The sequence below is a fragment of the Aedes aegypti genome, chromosome 1, assembly GCF_002204515.2.
Source record: "Aedes aegypti strain LVP_AGWG chromosome 1, AaegL5.0 Primary Assembly, whole genome shotgun sequence".
NCBI lineage: Eukaryota > Metazoa > Arthropoda > Insecta > Diptera > Culicidae > Aedes > Aedes aegypti.
Genome location: NC_035107.1, coordinates 246,324,290 through 246,345,396, shown reverse-complemented (window position 1 = coordinate 246,345,396; position 21,107 = coordinate 246,324,290). Strand labels below are relative to the sequence as shown.

The 21,107-nt window shown below is 42.1% G+C and overlaps 1 protein-coding gene across 1 annotated transcript in view; it reads left to right on the top strand.

Annotated features, from left to right (window-relative positions):
- LOC5566481 (kelch-like ECH-associated protein 1) overlaps window positions 1-17,057 on the top strand; it is an 84,788-nt gene extending 67,731 nt beyond the window's left edge. Inside the window, exons 2-5 of the mRNA XM_021837401.1 lie at window positions 2,666-2,992; window positions 10,299-10,556; window positions 10,650-11,332; window positions 15,019-17,057. Coding sequence (XP_021693093.1) covers window positions 2,690-2,992; window positions 10,299-10,556; window positions 10,650-11,332; window positions 15,019-16,135 — 2,361 coding nt within the window. The 5' untranslated portion in view covers window positions 2,666-2,689 and the 3' untranslated portion in view covers window positions 16,136-17,057. The remainder of the gene's footprint in view (window positions 1-2,665; window positions 2,993-10,298; window positions 10,557-10,649; window positions 11,333-15,018) is intronic.
- Window positions 17,058-21,107: the final 4,050 nt, after the last annotated feature.

The window sequence follows — 21,107 nt, the reverse complement described above, 5'->3', positions numbered from 1 at the left end:
TCTGTGTCGATATTGATCATTGGTCATCTGGTTTTGAAGATATTCTAAAATTCCTTGGGGGACCTACCCGTAACTAGAACCCCCCGTTAATATCTCAGGCTACAGAATTTTAATCGTATTCGGATATTCACTCTTCGGAACAATTCATTAATGAGAGTATGTTGTGAAAAAATAAAGCAATTTGGTGCAGCCGTCTCTAAATAATGATCATTTAGGTTTCTGGAACCACGCTGGCCAAATAAAGATCTTAAAAACTTCAAAAAACATCATATCGTAATTTTTAGATATCTCCATGAATACTGAACCGATTTGTATGAGTTTTTCAGAGTAGCTCCTTATTACCAAAGACAAATTAAAGACCTTCATGGTCCTTGCAAATGCCCAAAATTTTATGGCTCATAAGGTAATCTAGAATGCCGTGAAAAGTGTACTGCGATGTGTCAAACTTGGGTACCTTTTACACTACCGAGGGACCAAATGCAGTACTAGAAGTGGTACCTAATCTGAGCCCGAGTGCGACGGACCTGTTATTACCTGGCATTATATAGCCCACATTTTATTTTTTTGATGAATTGATCAAAAACAAAATTATCGCCAATGACATTTTATATGGAAAATGTCGGTCCCCAAAGGAACATCGCAATATCTTTAAAACCAGATCACCAATAATTAATATCGACACAGATTCCTAAACTAGAAGAGATGTTTGAGAACTTGTGAAAAAATGATGCAAAAATATTGAAAACCAAAAAAAGTTATAACGTTTTGAATATTTATTTTGCGGTAAAAAATGAAGCTGCCGGTAGAGGGGTTAATATTATTCTATTCTATTTAAGTGCTAGAATATTGTAAGATTATTATTATTGAATAACAATTTTTCACATCATGAACGTGATGTTCTCAAGTTACATCTATGTGTAGTACAATTTTCGTCATTATTTATAGTCTAAAAATAAGTACTTAAAATTTAGCTGCATGTTCTAACTCCGTACTCTTCTTCTTCTTGGCATTACGTCCTCACTGGGACAGAGCCTACTTCTCAGCTTAGTGTTCTTATGAGCACTTCCACAGTTATTAAATGAGAGCTTTCTTTGTCAAAATTGCCATTTTCGCCTTCGTATATCGTGTGGCAGGTATGATGATACTCTCTGACCAGGGAAGTCAAGGAAATTTCCATGACGAATTGATCCTGAACCGACCGGGAATTGAACCCAGACACAGGGTTGCCAGATTAAAATCTGTAATTTTTCTTTGAATTATCTGTACTTCTGTATCCTTGAAAAAATATCTGTATTTTAAATCTGTATCTAGAATTATGGAGATATTTGTGATAATTTTACAAGATTACGATCAATGCAAAACTGCCCCATCTCAGCTTAAAGTTTAAAGTTTTTTTTTGTAATTGTAATTGTAATTTTATTGTTAACGTCACGTTTTCAAAAATATGTAATTTTTTTTTTGTCCAAAAATCTGTAAAAATCTTTATAATTTTGGCAAAATTCTGTATACAGAATCTGTATTTCTGTTTTGATTCCTAAAAACCTGTAATCTGTATATACAGATTCTTGGTCACCAATTTTTCGAGAAAATCTGTAAATTACAGATAAATCTGTATATGTGGGAACCCTGCCCAGACAGCTTCAGCATTGTAGCCACGAACTTTAACCACTCGGCTAAGGAAGGCTCCTGTTCTAACTCCAATTTGGTATAATTCTCAACGGGCCAAGAGGAAGAATTTTCGAAGTCTTCGCAAGCTGTATAAAATGAAGTAACGGGCCGAATATGACCCGCGGCCGTACGTTGGGCAGCCCTGAAAGATAAATAATGGCATATAGGTACTACCTCTTTATTCATGTAGTTCTCCCTCATATCGATAAATAATTGCCAACACGCTTTCGTTTACTTCTCGTTTTTTTCGAAAAAAAAAAACAGATAAAAACAAATTTTGGAAATCCAAGTCAGAATGTGATTCAGATTTCTAATAATTTGACTGCAGCGAGCGTAACCGCAAGCGAAAACTGTTGTTATTACAATTATGACAGTTCGGATGCAGTTGTATTGGTGAACCCAATCATGAAACCGTGATTCAACACAGTGCGAACCTATCGGATTTGGGGTTGGAACTAGTGCGAAACTAGGTCCAACCTGTGCAAATAAAAAAACGTTTTGACAGCAGTTAGGTTGGAACTAGTGCGAACCTAGGTTGGAACTGAACAAAAACGAATTCGACATAAGATAAGACAAAGCAATCGTTTACTATGAGGATTTCTTATGCATGTTTACATTTTATTTGCAGCAGCGGTTCTTATTTTTAAAATTTAAATTTACGCATTTCAACAAAATTGCTCCAAATTCTATTATTGCTATCGGAGTAAAATAAAACAAATGTCTCCAATGGTAAATGATAAATAAGCGAGAGAGGGCTCTCGTTTGCTGCTGGTTTTTATCAAGCTTGCTACAACTTGCGAAACCCTAGCTGATCATGTATCAATACAGTTGTGAAATTTTCCTTCGCTTCCTTTGATCGTGCTTCGAAATCAAATGAGAATTAATTCTGCAATGCGTGATCACCAGGATTAGGAAGATACAATACTAACAAGGATCTGTGGCACCATTCTCAACTAATCTCATTTTTTACATTCTCCCACGTTTTTTTTTTCAACAGAGTTCGGTGCCAAAGCCGTTGGCAATGGAAACCGCTACGGGCATCATCGATGGGCTGGGCGATACGAAGGGTGCGGCGGACGAAAAGACGAAGCCCCCGGAGGTGCTGGTCGACAAGACCTACCACATGTCGAACTACGCCAAGGAGGCACTGAAGATGATGTTTATGATGCGTTCCCACCACATGCTGACGGACGTGACATTGGTGATAGAGAAGGAAACCTTCCAGGCCCACAAGGTGGTCCTCTCGGCGGCCAGTCCCTACTTCAAGGCCATGTTCACCTCGGGACTGAAGGAGAGCGAAATGTCACGGATCACGCTGCAAGGGGTAAGTCGAGTTGGTTCCTGATGGATCCTTATTCTGTGTTCTGTGGTCAATATGACCCCAAGAGCACTTTGAAGGGCTGTAACTTTTTTATAAGTAAACCGATTTATAATTTTTGTTTCACACGTGGGTGCGTTCCCGAGAGTTTTTTGTTTTTATTATTTGCGCAAGGATTTTTTTTAATTATATTGAAAGATACATTTCTAGACTAATTTTCATAAAAATCGTACGTTGTCAGTGCCTGGGGCCATATTGAAATCCAAATCGCGTTACCTTGCGAAATTTAGACGGATTTTCCGATTTTTCAACAGTTCTGGAAAGAATATTTAATTGAGTTTTTCTAAAAAATGAGTATATATCAGAAACAGTTTTATAAAGAATTGTACTTTCTTCGGTGATGATTTGCTACAGTGAGAGGGCTACTATAGTACGCACTGGTTAGTTGGGAAATCTACTGCATGATGGCGCAAGCTCAGAAAATGTTACTATATGGAACCTTGTATTAGTCATGGCGTTCTATAGCTCAAAACACTGAGGATTTGGAAAAACGACCATTTCCGCAACGTTGCTCATTGAATGAATGACCATATGCTGCGTGTCTGCCTAACTCAACAAACTGCCACTAACAGACGCTGCTGAGCATCACATATTTCGAACTTATATCTCAAGTTTGAGTTATTTTCTTTGGAAAAGTTGTGAATTTGTTCACAGGGTACAAATTTCTTGTTTAGGCTAGTGTTTTCAGTAGATTTGCTGGTTAAGCCATTAACATACTTGATTAGTATGCAATAGTGCCACTAACGGATGTTAAAAAAAGAGTTTTTACATAATGCATAAAATCTTATACGAATGCAGTATTTTTTTATTGAAAATATAATGTTTATTCTTCCAAAAAACGTCCATGAAAATTGGAGAAGGGGCTTCGAGCTGTTTAGTAAAAAACCTATAAGTAGATGAAAAAACCGAATTTAGTACTATACCATTTAATTCCACTAGAGTTTGTATCCTTTGACAGATACGCGTATTTCGACCTCAACTGTAAGTCGAGTCTAGTACACGACACTGAAGACGGCCTTACTGTTGAGGTCGAAATACGCGTATCTGTCAAAGGATATAAACTCTAGTGGAATTAAATGGTGTTTGATCTCGCCATCGGCTTCGGGCTCTACCCAATTTGAATACCCCAATTGCATTAAGAAATGCCCCCCGACAAACGTGATCCACATTACACATACCAAAATTGTACGCACACTCTTTCACCACACATTGTGACCATATACTTTTTATTGTAAATAGTACGTATAGATAAGAGATCAATTATATTTTTGTAGTCAGTATTCCTCTGTCCGAATAGGCAGGATGCCTTTTCGGATCCAATAAATTTCTGGTGAAGTATCCGTTTCCCTGATTCCCGTTGCTGCTGAAGGATTCCGACGACACACAGCGTAGGGTCCGGTCCCCAGACGAAACATGGTGCCGTGACCAGGATTTACCAGGACTGGAATTCTTCACGTCGACGGAAATCCACATCGAAGAAAGTAAGGAAGCAGTCTCGTTATTGTTCTCAGTTCCTTAGACAATAGCGAAAGAACCAACGACGCCATTCTCCAAATCCCACTATGGTATCTACGTCCTGAGTTGAACGCCATTGCAGTTGCTTTGTCACCAAGAACGGAACATGCAAAAATCAGTCGATATGGAACCAGAACCTATCCTCTTGGCAAGTACGTAATTCCATCGGATCTCGTTTCATTTGTCGATCAACTACGGACTCCTCTTCTTGAAGCGGTTCGTTCATATCCTGGACAAGTGAGTGATCCTTCCGAATTGTTACATCGAAATACTAGACTACGATGCCATCCATCTGGACCAGTTCGTCCATCTGCTGGTCAAGCAAACCTTCCTTCCGGACCGGTACGTCCACCTTCCGGACTGTCATGTCCCCTTTCGGGCAATGTTGGATTCATTTGCTCGACGGTCAAATCCTACTACTGCATCAGAATATCATCCTTCCGGGCCGGTGCATGCCCCTTCCGGACCAACGCGTCCCTGTTCGTGCATCAAATTCCCGAATGTTCGATGGCCAATTCCTTCTGGATAAGTTCATCATCTTTCCGGACTTCCAACGTTCCAGTCTGTGTCCAAGGTCCAGTGAATTCAACGGTTGCTGTGAATTTCTTCGTCGCAACTAGCGACACAAGTGTTTCCAAATCACTAAGTGCATTCCATTCAAATTCTATCCCTAAAATGTAAAACATTCGTTTTAGTGGGGCGGGATGTTTGATCTCGCCATCGGCTTCGGGCTCTACCCAATTTGAATACCCCAATTGCATTAAGAAATGCCCCCGACAAACGTGATCCACATTACACATACCAAATTTGTACGCACACTCTTTCACCACACATTGACCATATACTTTTTATTGTAAATAGTACGTATAGATAAGAGATCAATTATATTTTTGTAGTCAGTATTCCTCTGTCCGAATAGGCAGGATGCCTTTTCGGATCCAATAAATTTCTGGTGAAGTATCCGTTTCCCTGATTCCCGTTGCTGCTGAAGGATTCCGACGACACACAGCGTAGGGTCCGGTCCCCAGACGAAACAAATGGTATAGTACTAAATTCGGTTTTTTTCCCATACGCACGATGCTCCTTCAAGATTGGCAGAAGAATTTTCTTAAGACACTTCTCCTGGTACACATGTCGATTGATGGCCAGACTGCTCGGCTTGAACCACGGCTTTGAAATCCCTTTGTCCGATATGGCCTTGTATAGCATTACTTTTGTTTAAATTTATGCTTAAACTTACATTTTACTTCGGTAGTGTGGCCGACTTGTCGTTGGAATAGTAGCTGTCATTTCCTGGAATGTGGGTCTTTGAGAGCGGAAAATATCTTTCGTCATCTAGCATAAACGACGTCTCGCGGTAGTTATTCGTCATTGGCGCGGTCGCTATCTGCACGTCCGTGTACTCGCGGGACCGAGTCTTCTTCCGACAGATTATGCCCTCAATCTTGAGGGTTCGGTGAATCAAGGTATAAGCCATTTTACGAGACGTTCGAATGACGTTTTCTGGCGGGCCGCTCATTGTTGTTGTTCAAAAAACTAGCATGATATCTGAATGGCGCTGGTCACATTTTTGTTGCCGATGACTTCCCCGTCTCTTTCAGCGCATGTTTCTGCCCGGTTTACATGTATTACAGGTAACGTAGATGAAAAATATCTTCCCTGCCTACTGATTTAAATTTTACATGCGAACATTAAAAACTGTGTTGCATTTCCACCAGCGCCATTATTGAATATGCTCCTTCCAAATGTAGCGCTAGAAGAAACGTAAATAAATCGGCCCGCCAGAAACTTTCAAAGCTGGTAAACAAACGGAAACCATATGATTCGAAACGTCTCATAAAATGGCTTATGGGAGCAGTGATATTTTCAGGCGACGTCAGGCAAACTCGTTCCGTCCTTGTTGTCGAACAGCTTTTTCAACGCTTGCTTCTTCTTCTTCGTCATTATCTTCGCCGGACGACCGCTACAGGATTACGTACTCACGGGCACGTTTTCGTCTTGATCGTGGAAAAAGTTTACGGTAGACTATACATTTCGTAAAACCATACAACACGGTCGAGGAGTGCTTGCTGTTTCTACACCATCTTCGAATGAACTGACAGCACCCGAGCGAAAAGAAACATGCACTGATAAAAATCCACACGCTCGATCTGTGTGTTTAAAGTTATGGATCGATTCATGAACGTCCATATCGATTTGCTATGATTTTCTTGCAAACTTCGTGTGTGTTACACATTAAATTCCTTTGTTTTGCTTCATGGATTGATTCATCAACCGACAACAGCGATTCCATATTTTTTCCACATAAGTTCCCGAAGCTTTCTCTTCAGATTCGTATGTGTCAACCTATGGACGCATAGATCATCACTCCAACACGGATTCAGTGTGTTTTGCTTATGGTTATCTTGTGTCATAATCATCATGTTCAAGTTGGTCGATTCATTGATATGCGCAATGAGATTGTTATGATGAAATCCATGAGCTATGCTATCGAGTTCCATGTTCAAACCTTCTAAATTGTTTGTGATCAACCCATGGGATGCATAGTGAACTGAATTGCGGTTGGACCTCGTGTCGAGCGACAGTCATCATCATGCTTCCAAAGAGAAGAAGCAAATTTTGAAGCTGAAAGTGTTAGATGAAAATTTGTGAATTCGATTTTTCTTTTATTAGTGAAGTTGACCGATATACGAGAATTCTACCTTTCCATAAGAAAACATTGATTATAATGTATAGTTTAGTAGAAAAATCGGATTCCACTAACAGATTTTCCTGGCTTTCAGTTTCGAAAAAATGGAATATGCTTATCCCTGGCTTCCCAAATTATGGATTTGCGGCGCCCCGCTTGTTGCTGGCTCACGGGCTTGAAAAAAAAATCAAGAGAGCTTGCGACAAGCAGAGGAGCCTCGGATCCATATTTTGGGGAGCAAAAGTTCTTCTACCAAATTTCTTCTTTCAGTCCCATGACATTTATGTTCTATCACACATGAATATCTAAAGCTACTACATTTCGAATTCAATAAGCAAATCAGTTGGTTTTCATGATTTAATATTTGGAAACTCATGTTTGTTTCACATGACAAGCTAATGTTGATACACATGTTATTATACCGTGAAATCAATGATGAAATTCATATGGCTACCACACTCAAATCATGTGGTTTTCCTCATTGCGCAAATCTATAAGTAAAACACACGACCTTGACGTGTAGATTTTTCTCAGTGTGCCACCCATTTTTATGGGAAGTACGCTGTTCATAAGTACTGTTCTGAACGATAGGATTTCCAATTTTAGCGTTACCTAATAAATGAACGCTGCCTAATACATAGAACATTTGCGGAAATCCGGTTTCTGTGTATTAAGGTACAGTCGAATTTTGTTCGTTGCACTATCTTTAAGTGGGTTTCGTTTTAATTGTGCTCCCGATAAATGGGTAAGCCCACTTAGAACGAAGACAAACGTCACTTCTTAACATAAAATTTGATCATTGACAACAGGACCAGTACCTGTCAAAATTGATGCGTGACGTCACAGTGCAGTGGAGTATTGTATTTGATAATTTGACAGCTGTAAACACAGCCAGATTAGTTAAATGTGCTTATTCTGCGCGGCGTGTGAGTCGACACGAGTATCTCTCACCTCGAGTGACGTGTGACAACTAATGTGAATCAAATGGGAGCGAGTCGACAATTGTCACTCCATTCGACTGGTCACACAAAAGTCTTTCACTAAATGGGCTGCCGGTTTTGTGGACGAACGAAAGTTGACTGTGATCCAGAGAGCAATATTCTCTTGGAGAGGAAATATTTACGCTCTGTACTTTAATAACAGAAAGGGTTATGAAATCTTGAGCATCTAATACACTGATAAAAATAACACGCTCGATCTGTGTGTATAAAATTATGGATCGATTCATGAACGTCCATATCGGTTTGCTGTGATTTTCTTGCAAACCTCGTGTGTGTTACACATTAAATTCCTTTGTTTTGCTTCATGGATTGATTCATCAAACGACAACAGGGATTCCATATTTTTTCCACATAAGTTCCCGAAGCTTTCTTTTCAGATTCGTATGCGTCAACCTATGGACGCAAAGATCGTCACCCCAACACGGATTCAGTGTGTTTTGCTTATGATTATCCTGTGTCATAATCATCATGTTCAAGTTGGTCGATTCATTGATTTACGCAATGAGATTGTTATGATGAAATCGATGAAGTTTGCTATCGATTTCCATGTACAAAACTTCTAAATTCTTTGTGATCAACCCATAGTGAACTGATTTGCGGTTGGACCTCGTGTCGAACGAGTCATCATCATGCTTCCAAAAAGAAGAAGCAATTTTTGAAGCTGAAAGTGTTAGATGAAAATGTGTGAATTCGATTTTTCTTCTATTAGTGAAGTTGGTCGATATACGAGGATTCAACCTTTCTTTAGGAAAACATAGATTATAATGTACGGTTTTCTGAGAAAATCCACAGAGGTTTATTTCAAAGTTATTGAAAAAAAAAATAGTTAGGAAAAAAACCTGCAAAAATTACTACGCCTGTTCATGCGGATTTCTTCTGGAATTCATCCACGTTTAGTCCCAGAAATCAAAAATTCCATGAGAGTTTAGGGGTAGTCGGGGCGATTTGGCCAATGGGATGGGATGAGCACCCCTTGAAAACAGCATAAATTTTCGAAATTTTATCTGAAATAATATGCAACCCCAAAACCTATAAGGAAATGAAGCAATAGCCATGTTATAAGTCAGTGTTCAAAACACAAAGAAAAAGGAATAAATAAATAAAAAACTACCCATATTGCCCCGAATCGCTCTTTCAAATTTCGTCATTTCAGAATGATGATGTTTAACTGATAAAATGTTCTTTAAAATTTGATCTTTCTGCACGGAGCGTTTATGAATGCTAATAACTTTCAAGTGTAGTTCAAAAAGTAATTGAATTTCTAGATAATATGAGATAATGTTCCAACCAAAAATAGGGTGCTCATATCACCCCATAGGTAAAAAATCGGCTCGAAAAATGACAAATTTTGAAAAATCATTCATTCATTCGTAACTTTTATAAGACCACAGAAATCATTCGGATCTAGTGTATTCATCTAAAAATAGTTGGAAATCATGCACAAATCCCAAAATTGCATAATATTTTCAGCACTTTTATCGACATTTCTTTAAGGTGGCCAAACTGCCCCACTTTCCCCTATTCGACGAAATCTATTAAGAAAATTTCGCAATAAATTAAAGTTTTAGATAATAAATTATCTAAAAAAATTAAAAAAAAAATTAGATAAAAAATTATCTAAAATAATTTTTATTAGAAATTTGAAGTTAAGAAATCCGAAGCAAGTCAGAATCAGCTTATTCAGTTTCCCGAAACATAATCCAACTTTTATTCCTAAATTATGTTTCCTTTTTTTGGGGTTCCTGTTAGACGACAGGTCTCCTATTTTTGAAGCACTTGGTCGCTACCAACCGTTGAGATATAAGCGTCCAAATATGCTAAATCTCGATAGTTTTGGACTTTTTTCTACAATAACCCCTCCCGCGAGTAACCCCCCATTTTTTATATTTTTTAGTAAAAATAAACGAAATTTCTTTACAGAACAGCAAGTTTTGAAAATCCATTCATTTTTTGCGTAGTTATTACAATTTAAAATTTGGGCCCTCAAGGCCCAGATAACGTATTTTTTTGTCATCGACTAAACACTTATTCAAATGATCTCTACCAGGTTTGTCCAACGGCTATGGCCCGAATCTTGTTCTTTATGTACACCGGTCACATACGGGTGACGGAGGTGACGGTATGTCAGCTGCTTCCGGCCGCCACCATGTTCCAGGTGCCAAACGTAGTCGACGCGTGCTGTTCCTTCCTGGAGCGACAGCTTGATCCCACCAATGCAATTGGCATCGCGAACTTCGCCGAGCAGCATGGGTGCGAATTGCTGCTCCAAAGAGCCAACCAGTTCATCGAAAGAAACTTTAATCAAGTAAGTTCTCGGCCATCATCGTCGTCGCTATCGTTATCTGAATCGCATTACTCATCTCGTCTAATGATTACAATTTGTGCGCCTTGTTTACAGATCTGCCACGAGGAGGAATTCCTGCAACTATCTGTGATTCAACTTATTTGCTTGATTAAAAGAGACGAACTAAACGTGCAGTGTGAGCGGGACGTTTACGATGCCGTACTGAAATGGGTTCGTTACGACGCGGAAAACCGATACCCCAAGATGGAGCACATTCTCTACGCCGTACGGTGTCAACTGCTGACGCCGAACTTTCTCAAGGAACAAATGTCCTCCTGCGATGTTCTGAAGCGAGTGCCGGCCTGCCGAGAATATCTGGCGAAAGTTTTCGAAGATCTTACCCTCCACAAACGGCCCTCGGTAAAGGAACGCAAACCGAACACAACTCGAATGATTTTCGTAGCCGGTGGATACTACAGACATTCCCTCGACACGCTGGAATGCTACAACGTTGACGACAACGTGTGGACAATGCTGCCCCGTCTAACGGTACCGCGCTCCGGGCTTGGCGCTGCATTCCTCAAGGGTAGATTCTACGCCGTCGGCGGACGGAACAATACTCCCGGCTCGTCATACGATTCCGACTGGGTTGACCGGTACAATCCGTTAACGGAGACGTGGCGACCGTGCGCGCCGATGACCGTTCCCCGCAACCGCGTCGGAGTGGCGGTGATGGACGAGCTGCTGTACGCTGTTGGCGGTTCTGCCGGCTCCGAGTACCACAGTTCGATGGAATTGTAAGTATTACCCCGAAAGGGGATTTACATTGTTTGACCGAAATTGATCTATGCCAGTATACTAGATGCCTCCCTGTCTGCAATCGAGATCTTTCTGTCCTCTAAGCATCTTCTGATACCGAGCTCCTAGCAGCTGCCCTGCTCCACCTAGCCTCGATCTCTTCTAGGTGAACTGCACCTTGTTTCAAGTTCCTCCTTCTAGCCCTGCCCATGCTACCTTCTCATTCGAACCCTACCTCAACGTCCAGGCCCCTCCTTCTCCACCGAGGTCCTGTATCCTCGTCTAAATTCTACTTCTCTCTGGTATCTAATCGAATCGGCCGCAGCATCATCCCCAGGGCGTCCCTGGGCCCATAATCTGTTGAAACTACTAACACTACAGAGAGGCAGCTTTGTCACACCGCAAGTTACTGATTGATATCGCTACCAGCGTAACACCTCTTATTTATTTCATGTCTGGGTATTTACAATTTCATTTGATCACGGCACTCTACCTTTACAAGTTCCAGACATCTATACTACAGCTTAACGCTTAAAGCGAACACCATCTTCGCAGGGTTATTGGCATTCTTATAACATACATCTCAACACTTATACTTTCAACGTCATGGTAAGTTCGTCGTTGAGTCTAGCGAGCTCGTGATTCATCCTTCTTCAATCCTTCTTATAGATCGCCTAAAAACACGACTCCAAGTTCTTGTAGTCAACGTTTCATGCCCGTAGAAGAATCCGAGAATCCGAGGTAAACGAATTCTTCGACCACCTCATTACGTTACGGAACATTATCCCCGTCAATCGTAACGCTGATTCCTAGTTCTTGTTTTGTTCGATCCCAACCCGGGTTGTACCGGGTGTACCGATCTGCCACCGTGCCAAACATTCTACCGAGTATATCTACGTCATCAGCAAAACAAACAAATAGACTGGATCTTTTGAAAATCGTGCATCAGTTGTTCCAGCGATAGCTTGTGACCGGCAAGTTGTTCGAATTCGTGATGCATAAAGGAATCAACATCTGTTTTACAAAGGTGGGCGTGGGGTTCATGTACCATCAGCCAACTTCATCAAGCTACTCACGCAAAGCGGTGCCTGACCCTCCAAAAAGTGAATGACGTTTTCACCGAGCAACTACATCGGTCCTTGCGGGGGCATTCAAGAAACGGAACAACTCTAACACTCAGCCACCATTGAGTCCTACGCACCATTCCATTCGAGTTTCTTCATATCGGAAGCGATACCCTTTCGTGGGTGTTCGACTGCAAGTTCCTATGACCAACTTCCGCGTCCCGAAATTCCATAGACAAACCCAAAGCCTGCTAGAAGCTGTTTCTAGGCTTGTGATATGCTTGGAGGTTATGAAATCGTGCAGACTCCAGCGTGATTACTCTCCTTGTTCTCTTTGAAGTTTTCGACTTGTTAATGATCATCGACGGTTCCAACACTTTCTACTACGGACACTACTCGAGCGCCATCGACAAAACCGCTCTAAGTCAAGTCGTTCAAGTTAGGTAATGAACGCTTAACATTTTGCGCATTCCAGCTTGTCCAACTCCCATACTATGCTTATCCGGCTGCCTTGTTGTTCTCGAACTATTGAATGACATCCTTAACTTCCATCAAAGTGGGAACCGATGGGTACCTTTGTCCATCGTTGTACCATTTCTTCATAATCCTCCACATCTAGGTGGTTGCTTTCGCATCTGTCACTCATCTCAGTCGATCATCACACGTCTACCAATGCGAGCTCTATTGCGCTCGGTTTCTCCAGCCAGCAGATATTTCGTCTTCGACGTATTTAACCCGGTCTGCTTCACGTTTCAGCCTGGTGGACTGTTCAGAAACCACCTGGAATTTTCTTCCGACAATGTCCACGTCGTCAGCGAAACAGATGAACTGGCTGGATTTATTGATCGTGGCTCGCAAGTTGAAGTCCGCCCGTTTCATAACACCATCTGACGCAATATTGAACAGGAGGCAGGATGACGCACCCATAATCTTCTCACAGCACTGTACATTACACTGCGGAACACGTTTTTGTCTCAAGCACGAAAATACCACTTTAACTTAATTAAGAGTTGCTGAATCCATTGCCGTTTTCAAAAATATCATAGCACGTCTAGTTTTGTAGATATTGGCTGTTGAAAATGTAAATTTTGACTTTTTTGTCAACTTGCATGCAAGTTTGCCAGCTTGTATGGCAATTTATTTGCCTAATTTGCCACAGAATTCAAACTTTATGTGTCAAACAACACTTATCAACAAAGTTCATAATTCTTTCAATGCTCAAAAGTTATTTTATAACGATTTTGAAAAGTATTGTATTTTGCCATATAAGAGAAACGATGAATTTTGTATGGAGACTGCAAGTGTGTCGAAAACACCGATTTAACCTAAATTTAATCATGCAATTTCAACCAAACTACAGTCACCCCACGCAGTTGAATCACCCACAATTTATGAATCAGCTGACTTCAAATGACAAAATTATTATCAAACTTGTCACAAAACATCACAGAATTATTTTTACTGATAAGAAACTATGTGTAAAAATAATTCTGTGATGTTTTGTGACAAATTTGATAATAATTTTGTATTTTGAAATCAGCTGATTCATAAATTGTGGGTGATTCAACTGCGTGGGGTCACTGTATATCTGGTATGAAAGTTTGAGTCCTTTTTTGTAAGCTTCGTGAATTAGATCACCGAAAAAATGATAATGTACCTAAAAACTGTGACGTGCTGAAGCATTTCTGAGAACGGCATCGGATTCAGCAACCTCAAATCTACTAGAAACACATAATTTGGTTCTTGAGACACGCAAAAATGTCACTTTTGTTACGCTGTGTTATTCATCGTTGCCTTGATCAATCTAGCAAGTGCCCAGGAAAACCGTTCTCGTCTATAATTGTCCATAGCTCTTCGCGGTCGATCGTATCATAGGCCGCTTCGAAATCGAAGAATAGGTGGTGTGTAGGAACTTTACATTCTTGACACTTTTGGAGGATCAGCCGCAATATAAAAATTTGGTCTGATGTCGAAGCTGCTTTGTTGTTCTTGAGCTGTTTGACAGCAACCTTAAGTTTACTTATTGTGGGAGTTGGCACGTCTCTCTCATCTGCCGTACGTATGAAGACATTCCTCATGTTGCTTTGGTTTTCCTCCTCTGTGCCATTCCAGTGTTCATCGTAGTGCTGCTTCCACCGTTCAATCACGTTCGTCCACCAAGAGAGGGGCTCTTGGAAAATATTGCTCGAGATGCAATTCGTATGCAACATCCGACTACTTCAATGACATTTGTATCTTAAACTACTGGACAATAAAAACAAACAAAACTGGCGTAGACATTTCCTTTGTTGTCTTGACTGTCATTGCCTACGCTCCAGTACCATTTAAGTGTTCAGCGAAGTGCTGCTTCCATATTATTATAATCACCCGTCTGTCAAGATGCTGCTACCCTCATCTCTGCACATCTCGGCTCACGACACAACGCCTTTCGCTGGATGCGTTGAGCTCCTGGCAGAACTTCCGCGTTTCTTAAGAACGTCACAGCTGCTTCATCTCCTCGCACTTCGCTTTCTCCAGGTGCTTTTTGCTTTCTTTCGGTCATACAATTGCATGTTTCCCAATATTTATACCTAATGCAAAAGTTCACTAGTCTCTAATCGAATCTTTCGTTCCCCGAACAGCTATGACCCGGAACTGGACAAGTGGGCGCTGGTGCAGCCGATGCACTCGAAACGCCTTGGTGTCGGTGTAGCCGTGGTCAACCGGCTGCTGTACGCCATCGGAGGCTTCGACGGCCAGGACAGGCTCACCACCGTGGAGTGCTACCACCCGGAGAACAACGAATGGACTATGGTGCCGCCGATGACGATCGGACGCTCCGGCACGGGCGTGGCCGCTCTGCATCAGTACATCTATGTGGTGGGCGGATTCGACGGAACGCGGCAGCTCGATTCGGTCGAACGATTCGATACCGAGCTTCAGACCTGGGACACGGTTGCGCCAATCAAAGTTGCCAGGAGTGCCTTATCTTTGACGGTCCTGGACGGGAAGCTCTACGCCATGGGAGGTTACGATGGGACGAACTTCTTGGGCATTGTGGAAGTGTATGATCCCGCTACTAACACGTGGCAGGATGGAACACCGCTCACCACGGGACGAAGTGGGCACGCTTCGGCGGTCATTTACGCGCCATGCATTACCAATGTCATGGAAAATCTCACTATAGCTGAAGGAGACTCGCAGGGTGGCAAAGATGAACGGGGGAAGGACGGAGATAGCGGGTTTGGCTCTGGCAGTGGCGTTCAACCAATGGAATGCGAAGCTTCTAGCTCAAGCGAACCCTTGGGCGCAACCGGAGGGTCATATCGCACACATTATGATGGAATGACAATCTATGAGAGTAGTAGCATCCCATTCGCAGATTGCGAACTACTGAAAACACTATGCGAAGAAACACCTTGCAATTGTCCGATCATATCAAATGGGAGGTACCGCACTATCAGAGACGTACGACGGAAAAAGAGCATAGCCAAGCCCGCCAAAGAAGCTGATTCTAGTCAAAACCTCGTGAGACGACAAGCTCCACGAAATGTGAGTCGCCCGGCGATTAGTCCCCGAGTGGTCCTCCGGGTAATGTTCCTTCTTTGCCCTATGTTCCATGGCCACCACCACCAACAAATACAAGAAACAATATGGCGCCACCACGTAATCCTAGTAATAACCCATCAGATAACACTCGACCGGCAAGGCGCGACAATTCCGGCCGCAAAAGCCCGGATAATTGCAAGGGAAAGGTGAAACGGAAAGCATCCAGCGGCTGGACCGAAGACAACTGCGCCTTCCTGCGGCTCAAGCGACAAATCACCTCTTTTGTGTCGTCCATCGTATCCCATTGCCCTGCCGAACCGTGCCTTGCCAATGTGGAAAATAGGGCATTGCCTCCTCCTCCTCCGGCGCCGCCTTCGCCTCCGCCTCCTTCTCCGCCACCGCCTCCACCGGCACCTGCGCCAGAACGTCCAGTGCTCCCTCACATTGTGGTTCCACCACCTCGCTATGTGCTACAAGGTCGCCTGAACCGTTCGTGTCCTATGTAGCCCGATCTTGGCCGTGGCGGATGAGCCATCCGATCCAATCCCTTGACAACGGTGTGAGGACCTTAATTCAACAACTTCCTTAGTTCCATTTCGAGCAATTCAAAATTACCCGAATGAGCATTCCTTTCCTGCTAGTTTTCGTATCCTAAGTAGTAAATTATTGCCTGTACCAGCGGAAAGAATTAATTTTTCCGGTGTCGAATTAGCAGTTAGATATGATTTTACGCGGTAAACGGTGGCATTCATACTATGTATGAACGCGCCGTCTAACTTTAGTGGTATCTGTTATCTCACTTTTTATCTGTGCACTCGTACATGATAGTGTATTTGAAGGACGATCCTGGTTACACCTCTTTTTACGTCCCGAGTAAGATTTAACTCTTTGATTGAACTTTGGAATGCTGTCGGTAATCCGCATGATGTAGAGATCAAAACTGCGTCCACAATGCAGACGAATGAAGAATAACCAATAGTTAAGGCATCACTTTGAATCCACTATTCTAGGGACCTAGCTTGTGAAAAGTGTCATACAACTTGTGTAAATATGTCATACAGAAATAGGTTTATATTATAATGACGGTCAAAATACAACTATTGTATAGAATACAGAAATCAGAGAATTGTTTTGTTCAAGTTTTTGTACTGAACTTCCTTAAGTTCGCTTTCCATCTATTTTTATATCACAGCGACATCACAGGTCCCTGTCCCTTAGGCATCTTGGGGTAATGATCGATGACAAGCTCAGCTTCGCTAGCTACGTTGAATATGCCTGTAAAAGGGCATATACGGCTATATCGGCGCTTTCAAGGATGATGTCTAATAGCTTCGAATTGCCAGCAAACGCAAGCTCTTGGCAGGCGTGGCGCTATCAATACTAAGGTATGGAGGACCAATCTGGTCAAACGCGCTTAGAACGGGCAGAGACCTAAAGCGGTTGGAAAGCTCGTATAGGATCATGTGGGCATGAGGGCACACATTGTCCTTCTGACATCAGCTAGAGTGAGAGAAGGTGCGTCTCGAGCGTCTGTCCACCAATGAGGTGCGGCTCAAACAGCGTCTGTTCTGGCATCCAGCGGCTGAGTATGAAATGCTGTATCACGTCAGCTACTCCTAAGGTGGCAGCCCCACCATTGTGATGTAGGTATCGCGACCCTGGTAAGGTAGCATATCAAATTTCTTACCTACCACGTGTAATGGAGAGATAATGAACGATATTTTCGGCAACCGACCTGGCAACGAAATAAGGACTATGATTGGAAACTTGGTACCTGGTATCAGGACGTTAAATGAACCCGGACGAGTGAGTCTTTTGACTCGTGAATTGCAGAAGGTTGGAGTGAGCGTGGCTGCTATTCAGGAAGGAAGATGGTCTAGATCTTAAGAACGTGAATACATCGCCAGTACAGGTTTCACGTGGATCCCATCGCCAACACAGCTTTCAAATACAACATCTACTATAGTGGCAGCGATAAGGCAGAACATGGTGTCGGATACATAGTGATCAGGAAGCAGAAGAGGCGTGTTATAAGGTGGAAACCGATTAACGAACGTACCTGTATATTGAGGATACGGGGCAAATTCCTCAATTATAGTCTGATCAACATCTATGCGCCGACACACGATAAACCCGACGACACGAAGGATGCGTTTTATGATTGTCTCGACAAGACCTACGGAGAATGCCCAAAACATGACGTGAAAATTGTTATCGGAGATGCCAATGCTCAGGTTGGAAGAGAGGATTTTTTCCGTCCAATAATTTATACGGAGAGCCTTCACTCCGCCACCAATGACAACGGCCTAAGATTAGTAACTTTCGCCGCAGGTAGAGGGATGGCCATTAGCAGCACCTACTTTGCACGCAAAGACATCCGAAAGCACACCTGGATGCACCCAAATGGTGATCTCTGTAACCAAATAGACCACGTTTTGGTGGACGGCCGGCATTTTTCGGATGTCATCGATGTGAGAACCTTCAGAGGTCCAAATATCGACTCTCATCCAAACATCTCTATCTCGTTGTCAGTAAGATTCGCGCACAGTTGTCTACCAAGGCGAACACAAAAGTACAGCGAACGTTGCGTTTTAATATTCAGCGGTTATCAACAGACGGTGTTGCAGTTGTATACCGCCGGAAGTTTGATGAGCGGATAGATGGAAACCAACGTAGACGACAACCTCAGCAATCTGTGGAAGTATATCCACGGTGGGATGAGCACAGCAGCGCAAGAGGTGATAGGTACTACTCAGAGACGACCTAGGAACGGTTGGTTTGATAAGGAGTGCCAAAAGTTGACAGATGAGAAGAATGTTGCCAGAAGCCGGATGTTAGTGTCTGGTACCGGCAAAATAGGGAGCGGTACAAGGAAGCGAGAGCAGCCGAGAAAAGAATCCATCGCAGAAAGAAAAAGCAGAACAGCATGGAACAAAACGATATGCGGAGATTTAACGAAACTGTCAATGGCTTCAGTAGCGAACTCGCCAAGGGCGAAAAGCCACTCAAAAAAAGATGGTGGCTGCCAGGTGGAAAAAGTACTTCGAGCATTTGTTTAACGGAGGGAACATCAGCACGTCTCAGAACAGATTAACCATCAGCGACGATGAACAAGCTGTGGAGCCTCCGACGCTAGATGAAGGTAAAAGGCAATCAGAGAGTTGAAGAACAGTAAGGCTGCTGGAAAAGACGAGCTCCCGGCCGAACTTTTCAAGTATGGTTAGTGAGCAGCTGTACGAAATACTGCATCGTAATCTGTTAAGAATATGGAAGGGAGAAGAACTGTCTGCTAGCTGGCTGGAAGGCCTCATCTGCCCACTGTATAAGAAGGGACACAGACTGGAGTGCGACAATTACCGAGGAATAACGCTTCTCAGTTCGGCGTACAAAATAATGTCACGTATTGCGGCGCTTATATTAAATCCACAGGGTGGCCACCGAACCGGGAAAAACGGGAAAAGCGGGAAAAAGACGGGAATTTGAATCCGTCGGGAAAAACCGGGAATTTGAAGGGTCACCGGGAAAATCGGTTTTGAACAAACATCTTTGAGCTCTAAACTTACAAATCATTTAAAAAATGTTTATTTAAAATAACAGCTTTGATTGTATTGTAACGAAACATCTATGAATTTGTACAAATAGGGCAAACGCTTTCTTAAAGGAGGTACTTGTCGTAACCGGCTTAAGCTAGTTCCGGCTTACAGAACTCTTCGTCGAAGTAGTGCTGCTGCAATTAATTGATGCCGACGGACAGAGGGCGATGCCACTCGCTTACTCATCCGTCGGACATCAAACCACCGCTTACCAAACCGACTGCAGTGAGGGAAACTCTTAAAAACCTCACTGCTGTCCGGCTGTGGATGGCCGCTTGCATGAAGCTCTTCCGCTTTGGTCCTGGTCCTGGGTCTGCTGCTGCTGCTACTACTGAACTGTTCTGCTTCCGTCAATCAACTGACTCGCACATTGTTTTTTTTATTTTTTTTTTTATTAATATGTCTGTATTTCATTTTTTCTTATTGAAACAATCATTTTCCTTACATTCTAAGTGATACCGCTATAAGCTTTTCAAACTTTGATAGTTTTCATTTAGTTATTACTAACTTGTTTAAGTTTTGTTGTTTGAATATTATTGATAATTTTTAAACATTTCATTGTTTTGTTTCATTATAATCTAAATCTAAACTACTCCTAACTATTTACACTATTTACAATATGTACAAAGAACCCATGTTAAACATAGATGTTCCTAATTATTGGCCATTCGGATCGAACAGTTCTGTTTCTATGTTTCAAAGCTACATTTTCCAGCCTTACCGCAATTGGGTCAAGATTTGCTAGCCGATGGACCTCGGCCGTCCTTGTGTTCCATGGGAGCTTCAGAATCATCTTCAGGTACTTGTTCTGAACGGTTTGTAGCTTCCTAATGTGGGTCCGGGCACATCCCATCCAGACCGGGGAGCCGTACAGCAACATTGGAAGGACTACCTGTTTGTAGATGGCCAATTTGTTGGTTCTGGAGACCTTAGATCGGCGATTGATCATCGGGTAGAGCCTTTTCAGCGTGGAAGTGCTCATTAGCACCCTATCGTCGACATGCGGTAGAGCCGGTCGGTAGAGCAGCTTGCTGCCCAAGAAACATTTGCCTTTTTTATAATCATTTATTAAGCAATTTTTCACAACTACATACTGAATAGTTGCTTTATTATATTACTTTGCAGCTGCTACGCACACATTGTTCAAGCAAATCTGGCGAAATTATTAAGCTTCTTATCATTTAGTGTCTGTAATCATATATTGTAATGATGTTTATCCAGGTTTCACTTAGCTTAATAAGGTTTGATGATTTAACAACGCTAGTTTAACAAACTACATTATGGCAGTTTAATTCAGCATCATGTTTAACAACATTTTAATTATTTCCAAGTGGAGCCTTTGTTCAGGCGTTGTTCACACAAAATTGGAGAAGTTATAAAGCGTGTCGTTGTATATTGACTTTATTCTACAACTTCAAAATCGCTTTATAAGCATTCATCTCAGCTTTTATTCAACTGCCACAAAATTGATTGACAACAAATAAATGACTAAAAATAGCTAACGCTGTATACATCAAATGCAGTGGTACCTTAACCATGAATTAATAACCACACTTTTAATAATTACCTGAATACTGGATTCAAACTCG